Source organism: Rissa tridactyla, chromosome 23 (assembly GCF_028500815.1).
Source record: "Rissa tridactyla isolate bRisTri1 chromosome 23, bRisTri1.patW.cur.20221130, whole genome shotgun sequence".
NCBI lineage: Eukaryota > Metazoa > Chordata > Aves > Charadriiformes > Laridae > Rissa > Rissa tridactyla.
In genome coordinates this window covers 854,079-870,562 of record NC_071488.1, presented here as the reverse complement: position 1 = coordinate 870,562, position 16,484 = coordinate 854,079, and the positions used below count along the sequence as shown (strand labels likewise).

The 16,484-nt window shown below is 61.7% G+C and overlaps 1 protein-coding gene across 7 annotated transcripts; it reads left to right on the top strand.

The window, feature by feature from the left end:
- The first annotated feature begins 1 nt into the window (after nucleotide 1).
- On the top strand, nucleotides 2–15,700 carry SV2A (synaptic vesicle glycoprotein 2A). Of its 7 annotated transcripts, XM_054182743.1 has the most exons (15): nucleotides 22–105; nucleotides 980–1,079; nucleotides 1,191–5,332; nucleotides 8,341–9,078; nucleotides 10,953–11,133; nucleotides 11,296–11,447; nucleotides 11,531–11,664; nucleotides 12,253–12,342; nucleotides 12,576–12,686; nucleotides 12,768–12,856; nucleotides 13,270–13,434; nucleotides 13,527–13,660; nucleotides 13,743–13,946; nucleotides 14,680–14,839; nucleotides 15,474–15,700. In XM_054182743.1, the coding sequence occupies exons 4-15, from the start codon at nucleotides 8,499–8,501 to the stop codon at nucleotides 15,655–15,657; spliced, it is 2,184 nt and encodes a 727-aa protein (XP_054038718.1). In that variant the 5' UTR covers nucleotides 22–105; nucleotides 980–1,079; nucleotides 1,191–5,332; nucleotides 8,341–8,498; the 3' UTR covers nucleotides 15,658–15,700. The 7 variants fall into 7 exon arrangements, with proteins under 7 accessions (XP_054038717.1, XP_054038718.1, XP_054038716.1 ...); XM_054182742.1 differs by having other exon boundaries at nucleotides 2–80; nucleotides 980–5,332; XM_054182741.1 differs by having other exon boundaries at nucleotides 70–2,102; nucleotides 2,475–5,332.
- The last annotated feature ends 784 nt before the right edge of the window (nucleotides 15,701–16,484 follow it).

The window sequence follows — 16,484 nt, the reverse complement described above, 5'->3', positions numbered from 1 at the left end:
TCGAGACGCTATTCGGCTGCTGACTGCTCTCGCCTCGCGCGATGGATTCATCGGCCTGTGAAAGCTCTGCGCCTCTGCTGGTACCAATGCTGCGTATCTGTCTCGGTGAGGTGCTGAATTAGGGTTGATGCACCCGAACTCTTGCTTTATCCAGGCTGTTCGTTGATGGCTGACAGGCTCTGTGTCACCTGCGGCGAAGAAAATGTACGATTGAGCCTTAAAGTCCATCGCATCCTTGGATGCTGTTGTCCCAGAGAGCACAAGTAAATGGGCAGGACTTGTGGAGGGGTAATTTGGCAGTGAAACTTGCTCTCCTGAGTCCCTGCCTGGTCCCTCTCCACTCCTTTAGAAATGAGATCTCATTTTGACGTTGCTGAGCCACAGGGAACCATTATAGCTGTGGTTCTGGGGATATTGGTAACTGGGGGGACAACAAAACTGGGGTTGAGCAGTCCAGTTGGGAGAGGAGGTAGAGCAGATCTGGTCCACGTGTTATCTCCACTCTTCCTGGGGCTGGGGCGCCAGTGCTGTCCTGCCTCTGCTAATGAATTCAGCGTCTTTGCGCCAGTGGGACCGATAATTGGGGAAGTGTAAAAGCAGAGTCTGGGAATGGAAAGTTTTGCGCCTTCCCCAGTAGTCAGGAAGGTGTGAGGAGGGAGGGGGCCTGGCTTTCTGCAGAGCTCCATACGGGGAGGCGGAAGAGCCGGCAATTGGAGATAGGGAGGGAGGTGTTGCCTTTTTACATATGAGGCTTTAAATCCAGGTGATTTAAAGAAAAAAAGCGCTTCAAGATATTTGGCTGCCTGGAGTTGTTTTGTGGCTCTGTGCAAGAACCAGGGGACTCTGGGGCTTTTTTGGCAGTTGTGACTCCTGTTGGAAGGCTGCTGTGGCTTTTCAGTGCTCTGCAGAGAAGCTGCCTTGCTTTCAGCCTTGATTTTACTCTTTGCTGGCTTATTTCTGTTCTATTTTAACATCCTAGGGCTAAAACTGACCTTTAGCTCCAATCTCTGTTCACCCTTGCGGGCCAGAGAGAAAGAACGGTGCCGTGCCACCCCCTTTTGTCATCACGAGGTTGTTTGGTGAGTGAGATCTGGAGAAATGCAGAGCCCGATGGTGAAAGGTCGGGGAAATAGCACAGCTGATCCACGAGCTTGATTTCTCCTCCGCTTCTGTTGCCTTTGGCACGTGAGTGGCCGCTGAAGGATCTGTGAGACGGACTGGAAGAGCTCTGCGCTCTGACTGACGTAGAGTCTTGTGCTGCTCCTTGAACAGACATCCCTGCTCGAATCCGGCCTTCCTGGGGAGAGTTCAGGACTCTTCGAGGAGATTTGGGGCTTGCTGTGTTGGGAACAGTTTCCAGGACTTCTGGAAGGGCAGAGTGGTTGTGGGGGGCTGATCCTGACCAGGCTGAGCACCCAGTGCCCCCACTAAACCGGAGTGGTGGTGTGCTCAGCCTGACATTAACCCCAGATGCTCAGCTGTGGTGAAGGTTCCCAAGTTTATACAGGGGACAATGAAGTTCGGAGGAGGGAATGCGACTTGCGCAGGGTCTTCCAGCAGACCTGGAGGCACCGGGGGTGCTCACTGAACCTCGGTGATTTCATTAAACCGCCCACGGGCCTTGGCTGTCTCTGCTCTGGGTCACTCCAGAGCCCGGCACAATTGCATCAATTCAATCTCCCTCCCAGAACGTGCCTCGGAATTGCTGCTGGATTGTGTCCAGCCTGGAGCCGATCCACCGTGTGCTGCCTGGGTGGTAAAATTAGGGAAAGAGCCTGATGCAAACATCAACTGGCTGCGGGGAGACGGGGGAAGCAGGACCCAGGACTCTCTGCCACTGCGGCTGGTGGAGGGAGCAATGGGGTGAAGTCATCGCACGGTTTGGCTCCGGTTCCTCCACCTGTGCTGGGAGGAAAATGAGAAGTGGCTTCACAGCTGCTGCTTTGAGGAGCGGAGCTGAAGCGGGAGGAGAAAACGGGGCTCAGGTGTAAATTAGCAGGAAATCGGTGGTGGTTAAGAGGCCAGAAGCTGCGAGGGGCTCTGCTGGCTGCTCCTGAGCCGACGGCAGCTGGGCTGTAGGTGTTTTTCTTAGGAGATGCCTGGTGAGTGCATTTTAAAACATACCTAATGTTTGTGCTAATCTTCCCAAGCATGGGGCTGTAGTTTGCCTTTCTCTGCTGCGGTCGCCTGCGTGCTGGAGTGTTTGTGTACACCTGGATGCGGTTCCAGGCAGTAATACTCTCGCTTTTCATTAGGTGTAGACGAGGCAGATGCTTAAATCCCCTGTTGCAGGTGATGGGTGGAGGGGAAGGACCTCTTAACGAAGCAGAGAAAAGCACCTCCAAAGCTGAGCAGATCTTGAAGCAGCAGCAGTGCTGTGGGGTTTAATTTGGGAGGGCCGAGGAGCGAGTTGGGGAGGGCCGAGGTGGACTCTGGTTTTGGCAGCACAAAACGGGTGCTTTAACCGCACACAGGGTGTCAATCTTAATGCTGGGCTGGAGAGCAGATGATGGAAGATTTTTGGTGCCAAGGTCTGATCTAAGTCAAACAGTGCCGTGAAAAATCCGTGATAGCTACGGCGATTAAAAGCATTCCTGGAGTGGAAAAACTGATGCCAAGGGAGAGGGAAATTGTCATCCCATCGATGGGCTCTAAGCACGCGCCAGAAGGGAGATGTCTCGGTCTCTGTGGACTCGCTGCTGCTCCGGCTGCTGGTGACCTCGTTAGCTTGAGTGTCCAGGCTCCCGCGAGGTGGGAATCTGCAGCCCTTGGAGCTGCCACGGCGGCGATGGAGAGGTGTGTGTCTACCACGTCACAGCGAGTTGGGTTCAGGTGCCAATGAAGGTGTTTGTGCGGAGATACACAAACCCCTTCTCCCACCCCCGACAGCGGCGGACCCTCCGAGGGAGCCTGGAGCTGGCGGTCGGATGTAGAAGTGGGAAGATGCTGCCTCCTCCTTCATCCCAGCGCCTCAGTCTGCACCGAGGCAGTGCTTCAGCATCTCCATGCGCTGCCCCAATCCTGCCGGCGCCTCCCTGGGTGCTTTTCTCCAAAGGCAAAATGCTCCCGGCTCTGCAGGAGCTCCAGCCCCAGGACAGTTGTAGCCTGTCACTTGGTGCTGTTTGCCGCACAGCTTTGGATTTCATTTCACAGCAGCCTCAGCCGGTCTGGTTCCAGCTTCCAAAAGCCTCTGCGAGGTGTGTGCGGGGAGGAAACAACTTCTGTTTTAATAGCAAAAAACAATAATATAGTTGCTTCCTCCTCTCCCTCCAGAATAGGGAATACCTGTGGTCCAAACCAGCTGGGGAGGGAGTGACAAGATCAGTCACCCCCTCCTGATGGTCTGCGGTCAGAAATTTGGGGAGAATCCAGCTTGGACCACTGGAATGGGTGGATTTAGGTACAGGAGGGGCGAGACGTGTGCTTGGGGGGACGGAGGTTATCTGCCATGACCGTGATGCTGAGATCCGAGGTGCTTCGAGATCTCAAGTGTCTGAAGAAACCGGCGTAGCCAGCGAGCCCTGCCGTGGCATTTCTGCGCTCTTTGCTCAGGGAAGCCACCAGGACCCACCCAGGGCAGCTGATCTCCCTGCCACGAATGGACTCAGCCCTGGTTTTATCCGGTCCCCCCTGGTTTTATCCCGTTCCCCCTGGTTTTATCCCGTCCCCCCTGGTTTTTAGGCGCTGGCAAATGTGATGTGATCTGAGGCCCTGAGGACAAGAGAAAAACATTCCTCTGTCCCTGCTGCGATGCATTTCGCTCCTGTTACACGCATTAAAGCTTTAGGGCTCAGTGCGAGCTCCCGGATGCTCAGAGACAGAGGGAAGGAGGACGGGGACACGGAGATTTGCCGGTGACAATGTGGCTCATGAGTCATAGCTTGATGGGACTCGGTGGCCCCGAGGAAGCAACGCTCAGCAGTCCAGCCCAGGCCAATGATGCTCGGTGCCGGGGCTCATTCTGCCGTGACGAGCCCTGCAGCCTGAATGCCGTGCTGATGGAGCGGGCACCTGGCCCTGGGTGCTGCCACCCACGCAGCGGGGACGTTGCTGCCCCAGCCCCTCTCCGCTCGCTTAAACACCCTGGTAGCTCTGATACATTCCCCCTTTTGGGGGTTATTTCCACCAGGATCTCAGCTTCCAGTTTCCTAAGTCCTTCCCTGTGCTGGTGCCACTGGTGCGGACTGGTCCCGAACCCTATTTGCCCAGTCTGAGCTGTATTCCCGCCGCATGGCTGTCAGTCCAGGCACTCGGTCCTACTCATTTCGGCCTCAAGCGCGCTTTCCTCCTCCTCCTTATTGAAGGATGGTCTCCCGCGGGGGTCTGGTTTGTGCCCAAGCTGCTGCGAGCTCGGCACAGCCAGGGCACGGGAAGCCTGGCCCCGTACCTGGCTCTGCTGACGGATTCACGGAGCTTTGGGGCTAAATGTCCTGGAAGCTGAGACTGGCTCAACTCACTGCATGTAGGACATGAGAGGAAGGGGCTCAGGGATGTGCTGGGAGTGCTCTGTGCCCCGCGTCCCCTGGGCTGGAGAACCCGAGGTCCCCATTTCCCACCATTGGTGAGTGACAAGGGGCAAATCGAGGGCGGTTTGGGTGTCCGTCCCCCCCCCCCCCCCCCCACTTTGCCTCCCTGCAAGAACTGCGTTCCTCCTGGCACCCCCCCAAAAAAAAAAAAAAATGTCAGAGGCGTTTGTGCCCTGCTGCAGCGGAGGGGCCGGGTCTGGACAGCCCGGGTGGGGACGGCTCGTTGCAGAAATGAGAATTCAGCCCCGAGGAGGCCGTGACTCAGATTTGCCAGGCTGCGTTTCCAGCCGCCGCGCTGCCTGCGGCTGCGGTGGGCGGCGGGAGGAGAGGCTGCCGGAGAGGGGCTGAGCGCCGGCTTCGCTTTTTACACCCCGAATCCCTGGGGACGGGGAAACCGGGGAACGACAGCTTGTCCCCCCCATTAGCCACCATCACCTCTGCCGTCACCGGAGCAGCTTCCATCCGGGAGCTCCCTGCAAGCGTGGGCAGCACCGGGGGGGAGGCATCACCTTCCCTAATAAGCGAAGGTGAGGGACGAGCCCCCCATCCTCCTGCCGGTGTCCCCCCCCCCCCCAGCGTCTCGTTTGCTGTAGCACAGCCCTCCCCGCCACCTCCCTTCCCTGGGCTGTGGCGATGGACTCTCCCAGCGCTCAGCGTGTGTGGCGGAGGCTGCGACATTAACGCTGGGTCTGGTACCCGGGAGCTATTTCCTTGCCGTATCCCTGCCGGAGCATCCTTCCTCATCCTCGCAGCGCAGGAGGCAGGTGCCAAACGGAAGAGCTGGAGCAGAGTGAGGGCTGAAACAGGTAAGGAGAGAAAGAAATGCCTTTTATACGGCAGATTTCCCCCCTTCCTCTCCCCGCTGCTTTTAATTAGCATCCTCGGAGCCGCTGTCTGATGGATTAGGGGTTTGGCTTCTCCTTTCCACTTGGTTGTGGCCATTTTGTCCTGGAAAACCTTGCCTCTAGCCTTGCTCTGTCTTTTTCTGTGCGTGTTTAATAGCCTCTTGTCATCCCTCCCGCGCAGTCATACGGCCAGGGAATCTCTGACGATGGGGATTGGGATTTCGGCGCAGGGATGGGTATTTATGGTGATGGTACCGGCAGGTTTTGGGGAGGGGGAGCACCGCAGATCGCTGGGGGTGCCAAGGGGGGGTGGTAGAAGATGACCTTGGACACAGGCAATTTAAAACTCTTCTCCCTTGTCGCCATGTTCTTGCCATAATGCAAAAAGGCTGGGGGCTGCGAGGTGGGGACAGGGATGCAGATGAGCCCTAATGTGGGACCCCCGGGGGGTTTAGGCATGTGCAGTGGGGCAAGACTGCATCAATCGGGGGCTCCGGTTGGACGCAGGGTAGGAGGAAATGGATTTGGAGTCCGATAACCTTGTCTGGGGCTGGTGGGGGCAGCTCCGTCTCACGCCAGGACAGGGCTGTCGGGGCCGACGGTGGGGCTTTGCAACCAGAAGAGCATTTTTGGGGACCCCCCACTTCCTCTAGCTCTTGGTTCTAGGGCGCCTACGGCCGATGTAATTTCTCTCTTCCTCCTGAACTCGACCCCCTGATCTCAAAACCCTCCGTGGCCAAGGCGCAGCATTGGCTGGGCCGCTCCAGGCCCCCCCGGCTCACGCTGAGCATCCTCTCCGGCACAGAGCACAGCTATGACCTTGCTTCCCAGCCCCATCCTCGGCTCCAGCAGGGATTTGGCCTTTCTGGGCTCCCCTCTCTCTTTTTGCTGGGTTGTTATATGTCACGGGCTGTATAACGGCGTCCTGTGGCGCGGCGCATTGGGAGGCACCGCAGGGAGCTGCCAGCCTGGCTGGAGCAAAATGACCTTGTCCGTGAATCGGCTCCTTCCAGGGGACTCGGGTGACAATGGGTTTTGATTCCAGGAGGGGACACCGGGGGCTCCCCAGGGTGGGCACGGTGCCGGGGTTGCTCCCCGTTGGCCGAGGGGAGAGAGGGCAGCAGGTGTGTTAGGGATTTTATACTGCTTAAAAGCACCCAGCCGGCTTCACTCAGAAACTGGGGGGGCCACAGCGTGCTGCAGCACCGGCACCGCACTGTCCCCAGGTCCCTGCCCCAGGGCGGGAGCGTTGCCTGCAGCCCCGGCTCTTTTGGAAGGGCTATTTTTGGCTCCTCCGCCATGCCCTGTCCCCGTCCCCTGGCTTGGGGAGGGCGGACACGGTGCCGGCTGCGTCCTCTTCCCTGCGGCTCAACTGCTGCCTTGCCGGCCATGCCTGGCTGCTGCCAGGGATAAAAATAGCCCTTTTGGGGGGGTCACGCTGGCCTCCCCCCCGGGCTGGGTAAGCAGTGCCTGTGCCTACTGCCCAGGCTGGGTGCTGCAGGTCCATCCCTGTCATGAGCTGCGCTGGGCTCTGCAGGGCTCGACAGGGGGTTCACTGCCTGCCCTTGGCAGCCTGTGGCGGGGGGGACGCTGGGCTGGGGGTGCAGGGTGTGTGGGGACAGGGAGATGCCACTGGCAGTTTGAAGCCTCTAGGGTGTAGCCAGGTGCCCCCTCTCCTCCCCATCGGTCAGACCCTTGGGTGCCCCCAGCACTCTCCAGCTCTGCCCCCACCGGCCGGGTCAGCTTCTGCCGACAACAGCGTCTCTGGCCAAATGCGGCCAGCAGCCAAAGGGCTTCTGGAAGCCTCCCCCGGGGAGCTCGCTCTGGCACACGCTAGCCCTGGCTCTGCCACCGCAGCCAGCCTTGGGTGGCCGGGGATGCGCCCGGGCCACCATCAGCCAGCCCGGGACCCCTCCGAGGGACCTCTGTCCCAAACCCACCTCCCTGAGCCCCCTGACCTGGGGCACTGACAGACAGAATTGGGGCTGCCATGGGAGGTTTTGGGGACGCCTGTGCCCTTGGGGAGGCTGGTCCCCTCACCATCCCTCCAGTGCTGGTGCTGCTCCGTCCCAAGGCAACGCGGGGGTTTGGTCTAGGCCCACTGCTGGCCTGCTTTTTGGTGGTGACATGCAATCCTGGGTGGATGGGCCGGGGAGCGGTGACGTCCCCGATGTCCCCCCGGCTCCCTCATCCTCTGTCCCTCGTGGGGACAGACCCGCAAAGGCCGGATCCGGGCTGCAGCCCAGCACGGGGGTGCTGTGGGGGGTCCCCCCCTGCCGGCGGTAGGCAGAGATGTCCCCTGGCCTGCGCTGTCATCGGGGACCCCCCACCTTTGGGGTCCCCCTGTGCCCCGCTGGGGTCACCTGGGCCACCCCAGCGGGGTCCCCAGGGTCTGACCCCAGCGCTGTGACCCGCCCCCCCCGGCCCAAGGGTGCCCTGAGCTGGGGGGGGGGAAGAATGCAGCTGCGTGGCCACGCCCCCTGAAAGCTCATTGGCGGAACAGCTGGGCCAGGCCACCGCGGCCCCATTGATGCCGGTGGGCGGCCACGCCCCCTGGAGCTCATTGGTCCTTGGCCCAGCCGCACCTTCCCAGCCCCATTGAGGGGAGGGCGGGGCCTTTTCCATCAATGGGCTGCTGGGGGGGCACTGGCGGTGCCAGAGGGGTCCCCGTGGCCTGGGGGCCCTGGCGGGCCCGGGGGGTGGATGGGAGGGGCTGTGGGACCCTCCTGGGATCCCACCCCGTCCCCACTGCGGGTGCCTGGCCCCGAGCTGGGCTCTCTGTGCCCGGGTGCCTGCCCTGGGGTGACTCCCCATGGGGTAGGGGTGCCCGAAGTCCTCATGTTTCCATTTGAGATGGGGAAAAATTGTTATGGGTGCTGGTGGGGGGAGATCAGAGCAAACCCTGGGGTGAGGTGGGACACGGCCGTTCCTACCCTAAAACTGCCCCTGCTTATGTCTGGGCTCTTCAGGTCCCCCCCGTGTCCCCCCCCCAGACAGTGACACACGGATGGGTAGCGCCGTTGCCCGTCTCCCTGCATCCCACTGCTGTCCCCGGGCGTGAGGGCACAGCCCCCAACTCAGAGACCTCTCTCCTCATCCTGGTGTCCTGGCGGATCCCCCCGGCACCATGGATGAGAGCTTCCGAGACCGGACGGCGTTCATCCGGGGCGCCAAGGACATCGCCAAGGAGGTGAAGAAACATGCGGCCAAGAAGGTGAGCAAGGGCATGGACCGCATGCAGGATGAGTACACCAAGCGCTCCTACTCCCGCTTCGAGGAAGAGGAGGATGATGAAGACTACCCGCCCCAGGACGGCTACTACCGGGGGGGTGAGGGGGCCAACGAAGAGGAGGGGGCTTCCAGTGATGCCACCGAGGGGCATGACGAGGAGGACGAGATCTACGAGGGCGAGTACCAGGGCATCCCCCGGCACGACTCGATGAAAACCGGGGAGCGGCTGGGGGCCGAGGTGGCCGTCGGCGCCTTCGATGACAGCGAAGGCCAGCGGCGGAAGGACAAGGAGGAGCTGGCGCAGCAGTACGAGCTCATCCTGCAGGAGTGCGGCCATGGCCGCTTCCAGTGGACCCTCTACTTCGTCCTGGGACTGGCCCTCATGGCCGACGGTGTGGAGGTCTTCGTGGTGGGCTTTGTCCTGCCCAGCGCTGAGAAGGACATGTGCCTCTCTGACTCCAACAAGGGCATGCTGGGTGAGGAGGGGACAGGGGGACATGGCGGGGGACACTGGGGGATGGGGGCTGTGGAGAGATGTGGGGGGAGACGAGCAGGTAGAGGTATATGAGGGACAGGGGGACACGAGGGGACGTGAAGGGATGCTGGGAGATGGGGAATGTGCAGTGATATGTGGGGAGTCCCAGGGGCGACACAGGCAGATGGGAGGATATGGAGAGACACACGGGGACATGGGGAGTTGTGGGGAGACACATGCAGATGGGGACGCGGAAAGACATAGGGGATATGGGGGAACATGAGCAGATGGGGGACACAAGCAGACAGGGGGATATGGAGGGACAGGGACAGGGGTACGGGGGCGGAACATGGAGGGATGAGGGATGTGGAGAGATACGGGGGGGGGACAGGAGCAGATGGAGATATGGAGGAACATGGGATTTTGGGGCACATGAGTAGAGGGGGAGACGGAGGGACACAGAGGGTATGGGGGACATGAGCAGATAGGGGGTATGGCGATATAGAGGGGGACGGGGGGGACATGGGGACATGTAGGGAGAGACAAGCAGATGGGGACATGGAAGGACAAGCGATATGGGGGCACATGAGCAGATGGGGAGATGGAGGGACACAGGGAACGTGAGTGGGCAGGGGACATGGGGTGACATGAGCAGTTGGGGGGTTATGGAGGGACATAAGGAATACGGGGCGACACAGGAGGGACATGGGGAGATGGGGGGAGGCAGAAGCAGATGGGGACATGGGAGAAGATGGGCAGACAGAGGGATGTGGAGGGACATGGGGGGCCCTGGGAGCTATGGGGATGTGGAGGGACATGAGGGGACATGGGGTGACATGGGGATGCTGGGGTCATGGGGACATGCGGGGATCAGAGAGGCACAGAGGGAGGTGGAGGCAAAGGGAGTGTGGGGATGGGGAAGGACATGGGGGACAAGGGGGACTCAGGGAGCTTTGGGGGGGGTTTTGGGGGGACACAGCAACATGGGTCACATTGCTGTGGAGGGACACAAGGAGATATGGGGGTGCAGGGGGACATGGGGGATGTGGGAGGACACGTGGGGACAATCTGGGGGGTATGGAGGGACATGGGCAATGGGGGGACACCACGAGCTATGGGACGGACGCAGGAAGATACGGGGGGTGCCTTGAGGATATTGCAGGGGGGGGCCATGGAGATGCAGAGTGAGATGTGGGGGGTCAGGAGGAGATGTGGGGACAAGGGAGGGACATGCAACCCCCCCAAACGTAGGGCTCCCACCATCCTCCTCCTCCCGGTCCCACACTGGTCCCCACCAGAGCAATGGGGGAGGGGAGCTGGGGGGGGTGAATGCCGCTGCACAGTTGGGCTGTGACTGATGGCCCCCCTGGCCCTGCAGCCCCCGGGGGGCCAAGGCAGAGCCCCCCCCCATACCTCCTGCCTGGGGCTGATAAGGGGATGCTGCGCGTGGGTCTGGGGGGGCTGTGGGTGGCTGCGTTGGCCGCACTGCGGCGCGCTCCCCCCTTCTTCTGCGGTGGCAGCTGCAGCCCGAGCGCCCCCCCCATCCTAGGTATTACCAGTTCCACCCCCCCTCCCTGAGACCTGGCAAACTTGGGGCAGGAGTAAGGGCCGGATGCGAGGGTATGGGGGGGCCCTGGGGACATATCTGCCCCCCCCCTCTTTGTTGCCTTGGAGGCAACCCAGGTGTCCCCTGGGCTCATATGTGGGGGTCAGTCCCCCCTCCCTGCGAGGGGACCCGGGCGTCCTGGCTGTGCTCGGCTCGGGGATGGGGGGGGTCACCACCTCCGATCGCCGTCACCCCCCAGCGGGCGATTCGGGGTGTGGGAAGCTGGGTCCCCCGGGACTGATGGCACCACGTGTCTGTGCGTCCCCCAGGGCTCATCGTGTACCTGGGCATGATGGTGGGCGCCTTCCTGTGGGGCGGGCTGGCTGACCGCCTGGGCCGAAGGCAGTGCCTCCTCATCTCCCTCTCCGTCAACAGCGTCTTCGCCTTCTTCTCCTCCTTTGTCCAAGGCTACGGCACCTTCCTCTTCTGCCGCCTCCTCTCGGGCGTGGGGTAAGGGGGGGACAGGGCACCCTGTTAGGGGACCCGGGTGTCCAGGCCCCCCATGTTGGAGGGCTGAGCTCCCTCCCGCTCCCCTGCTTGTGTCGGAACCCCCCGGTTTGTGGTGGGGATGGTGGGGCGGGCGGTGATGCCGTTCTGCCCTTCATCCCCCAGCATCGGTGGCTCCATCCCCATCGTCTTCTCCTACTTCTCGGAGTTCCTGGCGCAGGAGAAGCGCGGGGAGCACCTGAGCTGGCTCTGCATGTTCTGGATGATCGGGGGCATCTATGCCTCCGCCATGGCTTGGGCCATCATCCCCCACTACGGTAAGAGCCTCCCAGTGCCAGAGCATGCGGCGAGTTTGGTGGGTCTCAACACCACCACCACCATCTGCTGTCCCATCTCCCAGGCTGGAGCTTCCAGATGGGCTCGGCGTACCAGTTCCACAGCTGGAGGGTCTTCGTCCTGGTCTGCGCCTTCCCCTCTGTCTTCGCCATTGGGGCACTCACCACCATGCCTGAGAGCCCCCGCTTCTTCCTGGAGGTGAGCGGAGCTGGGGGGACGCAGGGCCATATCCTGTTGGGGGGCTGGGGGGTGCAAGCAGGGATCCCAAGTGGGTGGTGGGACGGCGGGGAGCTGGGCAGGGACCCTGAGCGGGTGGCAGAGATGGAGCGACCAAGGCAGGGACCCCAAGTGGGTGATGGAGATGGAGGGACCCAAGCAGGGACCTTCAAGTGGGTGATGGGACCCAGGCAGGAAGCCCCAGGTGAGTGGTGGGACCTCAGCAGGGACCTTGACTGGGTGATGAAGAAGGAAGGACCCAACTAGGGACCCCCAGGTGGGTGGTGGGACACAGGCAGGGACCACAGGTAGGTGGGAGGGCCTGGTCAGGGACCTTGAGTGGGTGATGGAGATGGAGGGACACAGGCAGGGACCCCCAGGTGTGTGGCAGGACCCAGGCAGGGACCCCGAGTGGGTGATGGAGATGCAGGGACCCAACTAGGGACCATCAAGTGGGTGGTGGGACCCTGAGCAGTTGATGGAGACGGGGGGACCCAGGCAGGGACCCTGAGCAGGTGGTGGGACGGGGGCAGGATTGGTGCTGGTGTGAGCCCAGGCTCTGCCTTGCAGAACGGCAAACACGATGAGGCCTGGATGGTGCTGAAGCAGGTCCATGACACCAACATGAGGGCCAAGGGCCACCCCGAGAGAGTCTTCTCGGTAAGGTACCCCTGCTCTGGGGCTGAGCCTCTGGGCACCCAGCAGCCTGGGGGAGGGCAGGGGGCTGCAAATTCCCACCTCTGGGAAAAGCACCGCCTGGAGAGGGTCAGCCCTGCTTTAACAGGCGGGGAAACTGAGGCACGAGGTGGGGACGGGTCTCACCCGGGAGCCTTGGCCGAGCCTGGCGCTTCCCAGTGTCCCCAGACTGTCCCCCTGGCCCTGCCACCCCGCAGGTCACCCACATCAAGACCATCAAGCGGGAGGATGAACTCATCGAGATCCAGTCGGACACCGGCACGTGGTACCGGCGCTGGCTCGTCCGATTCCTCAACCTCTCGCAGCAGGTGAGGCTGGGTCCTGCCCCAGGGGGGACCCACTCCCCGCTGTGTCCCCGTGTCACCTCTCGTGTGTCCCCCCACCCATAGGTCTGGAGCAACTTCCAGCAGTGCTTCGCGCCCGAGTACCGCCGTGTGACACTGATGATGATGGCCGTGTGGTTCACCATGTCCTTCAGGTGGGACCATAGGGACACCCAGGGGTGCCGGAGCCGGGCAGCACCTGGACAGGGATGGAATGGGCTGGGCAGCACTGGGATGGGACTGGGATGGGACTGGGATGGGATGGGATGGGTAGCACTGGGATGGGATGGGCAGGACTGGGATGGGACTGGGATGGGACTGGGATGGGATGGGCAGCACCGGGATGGGACTGGTGGCAGGATGGGCAGCACTGGGATGGGGCTGGCAGTGGGACTAGTGGCACGGGGATGGGATGGACAGCACTGGAGGGGACTGGCACGGAACTGTCAGCACTGGGAGGGGGTGGGCAGCACTGGGATGGGATCCAGCACTGGGATGGGATGGGGCTGGCAGCACTGGGAGGGGACGGGCATCACGGTGCCCGGGCTCAGACCCTCTGTCCCCGCAGTTACTATGGGCTGACGGTCTGGTTCCCGGACATGATAAAGCACCTGCAGAACATCGAGTACGCCTCGCGCACCAAGCTCTTCACCCGCGAGAAGGTCCGGCACTTCACCTTCAACTTCACCCTGGAGAACCAGATCCACCAGGGCGGGGAGTACTTCAATGACAAGTGTGTCCTGGCGGGGGTGGTGTGCTGAGGCTGGTCCCGCTTGTTGCATGAGTGGAGGTGATGAACTGGGCTCTTCCCCCTAACCCCACCAGGTTCATTGGCCTGAAGATGAAGTCGGTGACGTTCGAGGACTCGCTCTTCGAGGAGTGTTACTTTGAGGACATCACCTCCAGCAACACCTTCTTCAAGAACTGCACCTTCATCTCCACCGTCTTCTACAACACGGGTAGGGGGGGGGCAGGGTGGTCCCCAAGGGGGTGACGGAGGTGGGAGTGTTACCCCACCAAACCCCTTCTCCAACCCGACAGATCTCTTTGAGTACAAGTTCATCAACAGCCGGGTGGTGAACAGCACCTTCCTGCACAACAAGGAGGGCTGTCAGCTGGATTTCAGCGACGACAACAACGCCTACATGATCTACTTCGTCAGCTTCTTGGGCACCTTGGCTGTCCTCCCCGGGAACATCGTCTCGGCCCTTCTCATGGACAAGATCGGCCGCCTCCGCATGCTGGGTGGGCATGGAGGAAGGGGTTTTGTTATGCTGAGGGTGGCGAGATGCTGGCCCAGGTTGCCTAGAGAGGTGGGAGATGTCCCATCCCTGGAAACATCCCAGGCCAGGTTGGATGAGGCTCTGAGCAACTTCATCTAGATGAAGGTGTCCCCGCTTATGGCAGCGGGTTGGACTAAATGGGCTTTTAAGGTTCCTTCCAACCTAAACTATCTATGATTCTGTGATCTCCTGCCTCAGTTTCCCCTTCTGGGCGGGGAGGATGCTCATCCCCTCTCCCCGATGTAGGGGCACGGAGATGCTGGGAGGGCTGGAGCCCCTCTGCTGTGGGGACAGGCTGAGAGAGCTGGGGGGGTTCAGCCTGGAGAAGAGAAGGCTCCGGGGAGACCTTCCAGCCCCTTCCAGTCCCTCAAGGGGCTCCAGGAAAGCTGGGGAGGGACTCTGGAGCAGGGAGGGGAGCCATGGGACGAGGGGGAAGGGTTTGCCACTGGAAGAGGGGAGATTGAGATGAGATGTGAGGCAGGAATTCTTGGCTGTGAGGGGGGTGAGCCCCTGGCGCAGGTTGCCCAGAGAAGCTGTGGCTGCCCCATCCCTGGAGGGGTTCAAGGCCAGGTTGGACGGGGCTTGGGGCAACCTGGGCTGGTGGGAGGTGTCCCTGCCCAGGGCAGGGGGGGGAACCGGGTGATCTTTACGGTCCCTTCCAACCAACCCAAACCATTCCATGCGTCCCATCGCAGCCGGCTCCAGTGTCATGTCCTGCGTCAGCTGCTTCTTCCTCTCCTTCGGGAACAGCGAGTCAGCCATGATCGCGCTGCTCTGCCTCTTCGGCGGTGTCAGCATCGCCTCCTGGAACGCCCTTGATGTACTCACCGTGGAGCTCTACCCCTCCGACAAGAGGTGCGGGCAGCGCCGGGTCTGAGATTTTGGGGTGCTGGGTGCCAGCTCTGAGGTTTTGGGCGCTGGATCTGAGGTTTTGGGTACCAGGTGTGAGGCTTTGGGGTGCTGGGTGACAGATGTGGAGTGCTGGGGGTGAGGTTTTGGGTGCCGGGTGCCAAGTGTGGGGTGCCAGGCTCTAGGTACAAGGTTTTGGGTACTCGCTGCAAGGCATGGGGTGCAGGATGCTGGGTGCCAGATCTGGGGTGCTGGCTGCAAAATTTTGAGTGCCAGATGGGGAGGTTTGGGGTGCCGGGTGGCATGTGTGGAGTGCTGGGTACAAGATTGTGGGTGCTGGGTGCCGGATCTGGGGTGTTACGTGCCAGTTGTGGGGTGCCGGGTACAAGGTTTTCGGTGTGGGGTGCAAGATGCGGGGTGCCAGCCATGGGGTGCCAGGTGTGAGGCTTGGGGTGCTGGGTGCCAGTTGTAGCGTACTGGGTACGAGGTTTTGGGTGCTGGCTACGCGGTTTTGGGTGCTGGGTATGAGTTTTCGGGTGCTATCCGAAAAACACAGGGTTGGGGGGGGGAGGGTGTGAGACAGAAGCTGTCCCTTGGAGCCACCCCCTGTGATGCCACCCCCTCGTCCCCGCGCCCGCAGGACGACGGCCTTCGGCTTCCTCAACGCCCTCTGCAAGCTGGCGGCCGTGCTGGGCATCAGCATCTTCACCTCCTTCGTGGGTATCACCAAGGCGGTGCCCATCCTCCTGGCCTCCGCCGCCCTGGCCCTCGGCAGCTCCCTTGCCTTGAAACTGCCCGAAACCCGGGGGCAAGTCTTGCAGTGACGGGGGGGACGACGACACACTCCCCCACACACTCCTTCTGCCACCTCCCCACCTGCCCCCCCCAAATCCCAGCTCCCCTCCCTACCTCCCCCCGGGGGATTAGTCTCGTTAGACACTGTGAAATGTCTTCTTGGAGCATTTTGGGATCTTTTTCATTTGCACTTGGCCCCCCCAAAACCCCCTGTCCCCACCCCTGAAGCCCCCCCCCCCCCATTTATTTTCTCGGTGTCATCCCCTCTGTGAATAGCTGCTCGCTCCTGGGGGGCTGCAGGGGGCTGAGGGTGGGGGGTCGGGGGTCCCTCGGCCTTGCGGGGGTGTGGGATGGGCCCTGTGCCCCCTCCAGCATCCCTGCGGGGCCAGGGAGGGAGGAAGAGGAGGAGGAGGAGGAGGAGGACAAAGGCTCCACTCTCATCGTGGCAGGGATGGGGCGGTGGCAGCTCCGTGCCTCAGTTTCCCCATCCGTAAGGACAGTGGCCGGCACTGCATGGGGTGAGGCCGGCGGGTGAAGTGGCGAAGGGGGGGGTGTCCCTCTGCACCCCAGGAGGATTTTGGGGGGAGGCACCCTGGGGTGCAGGACCCCCAGGGGTGCACAGCGCGTGGGCACGCGCAATGCCTTGGGGTGCTCAACCCTTTGGGGTGCATGTGTCGGGGTCCATGGGACGTGGGGGTGCTCAACCCTTGGGGGTGCCCGGCATGTTGGGGTGCTGCGTGGCATTTTAGGGTGCCGCCTACTTAAAGCACACAACCCCGGGGGGTGCCCGGCACCTTGGGGTGCACAACTCTTTGGGGTGCAGAGCCCCTTGCTGAGCACAGCACCCCGGGGTGCT

Excerpts from the sequence above, each read along its gene's own strand:
- SV2A (XM_054182742.1), top strand. The coding sequence starts at position 8,499 with ATGGATGAGAGCTTCCGAGACCGGACGGCGTTCATCCGGGGCGCCAAG. Across the intron at positions 13,947-14,679 it reads CGGCCGCCTCCGCATGCTGG|CCGGCTCCAGTGTCATGTCC; the intron begins GTGGGCATGGAG and ends GTCCCATCGCAG. Across the intron at positions 14,840-15,473 it reads CTCTACCCCTCCGACAAGAG|GACGACGGCCTTCGGCTTCC; the intron begins GTGCGGGCAGCG and ends CCGCGCCCGCAG.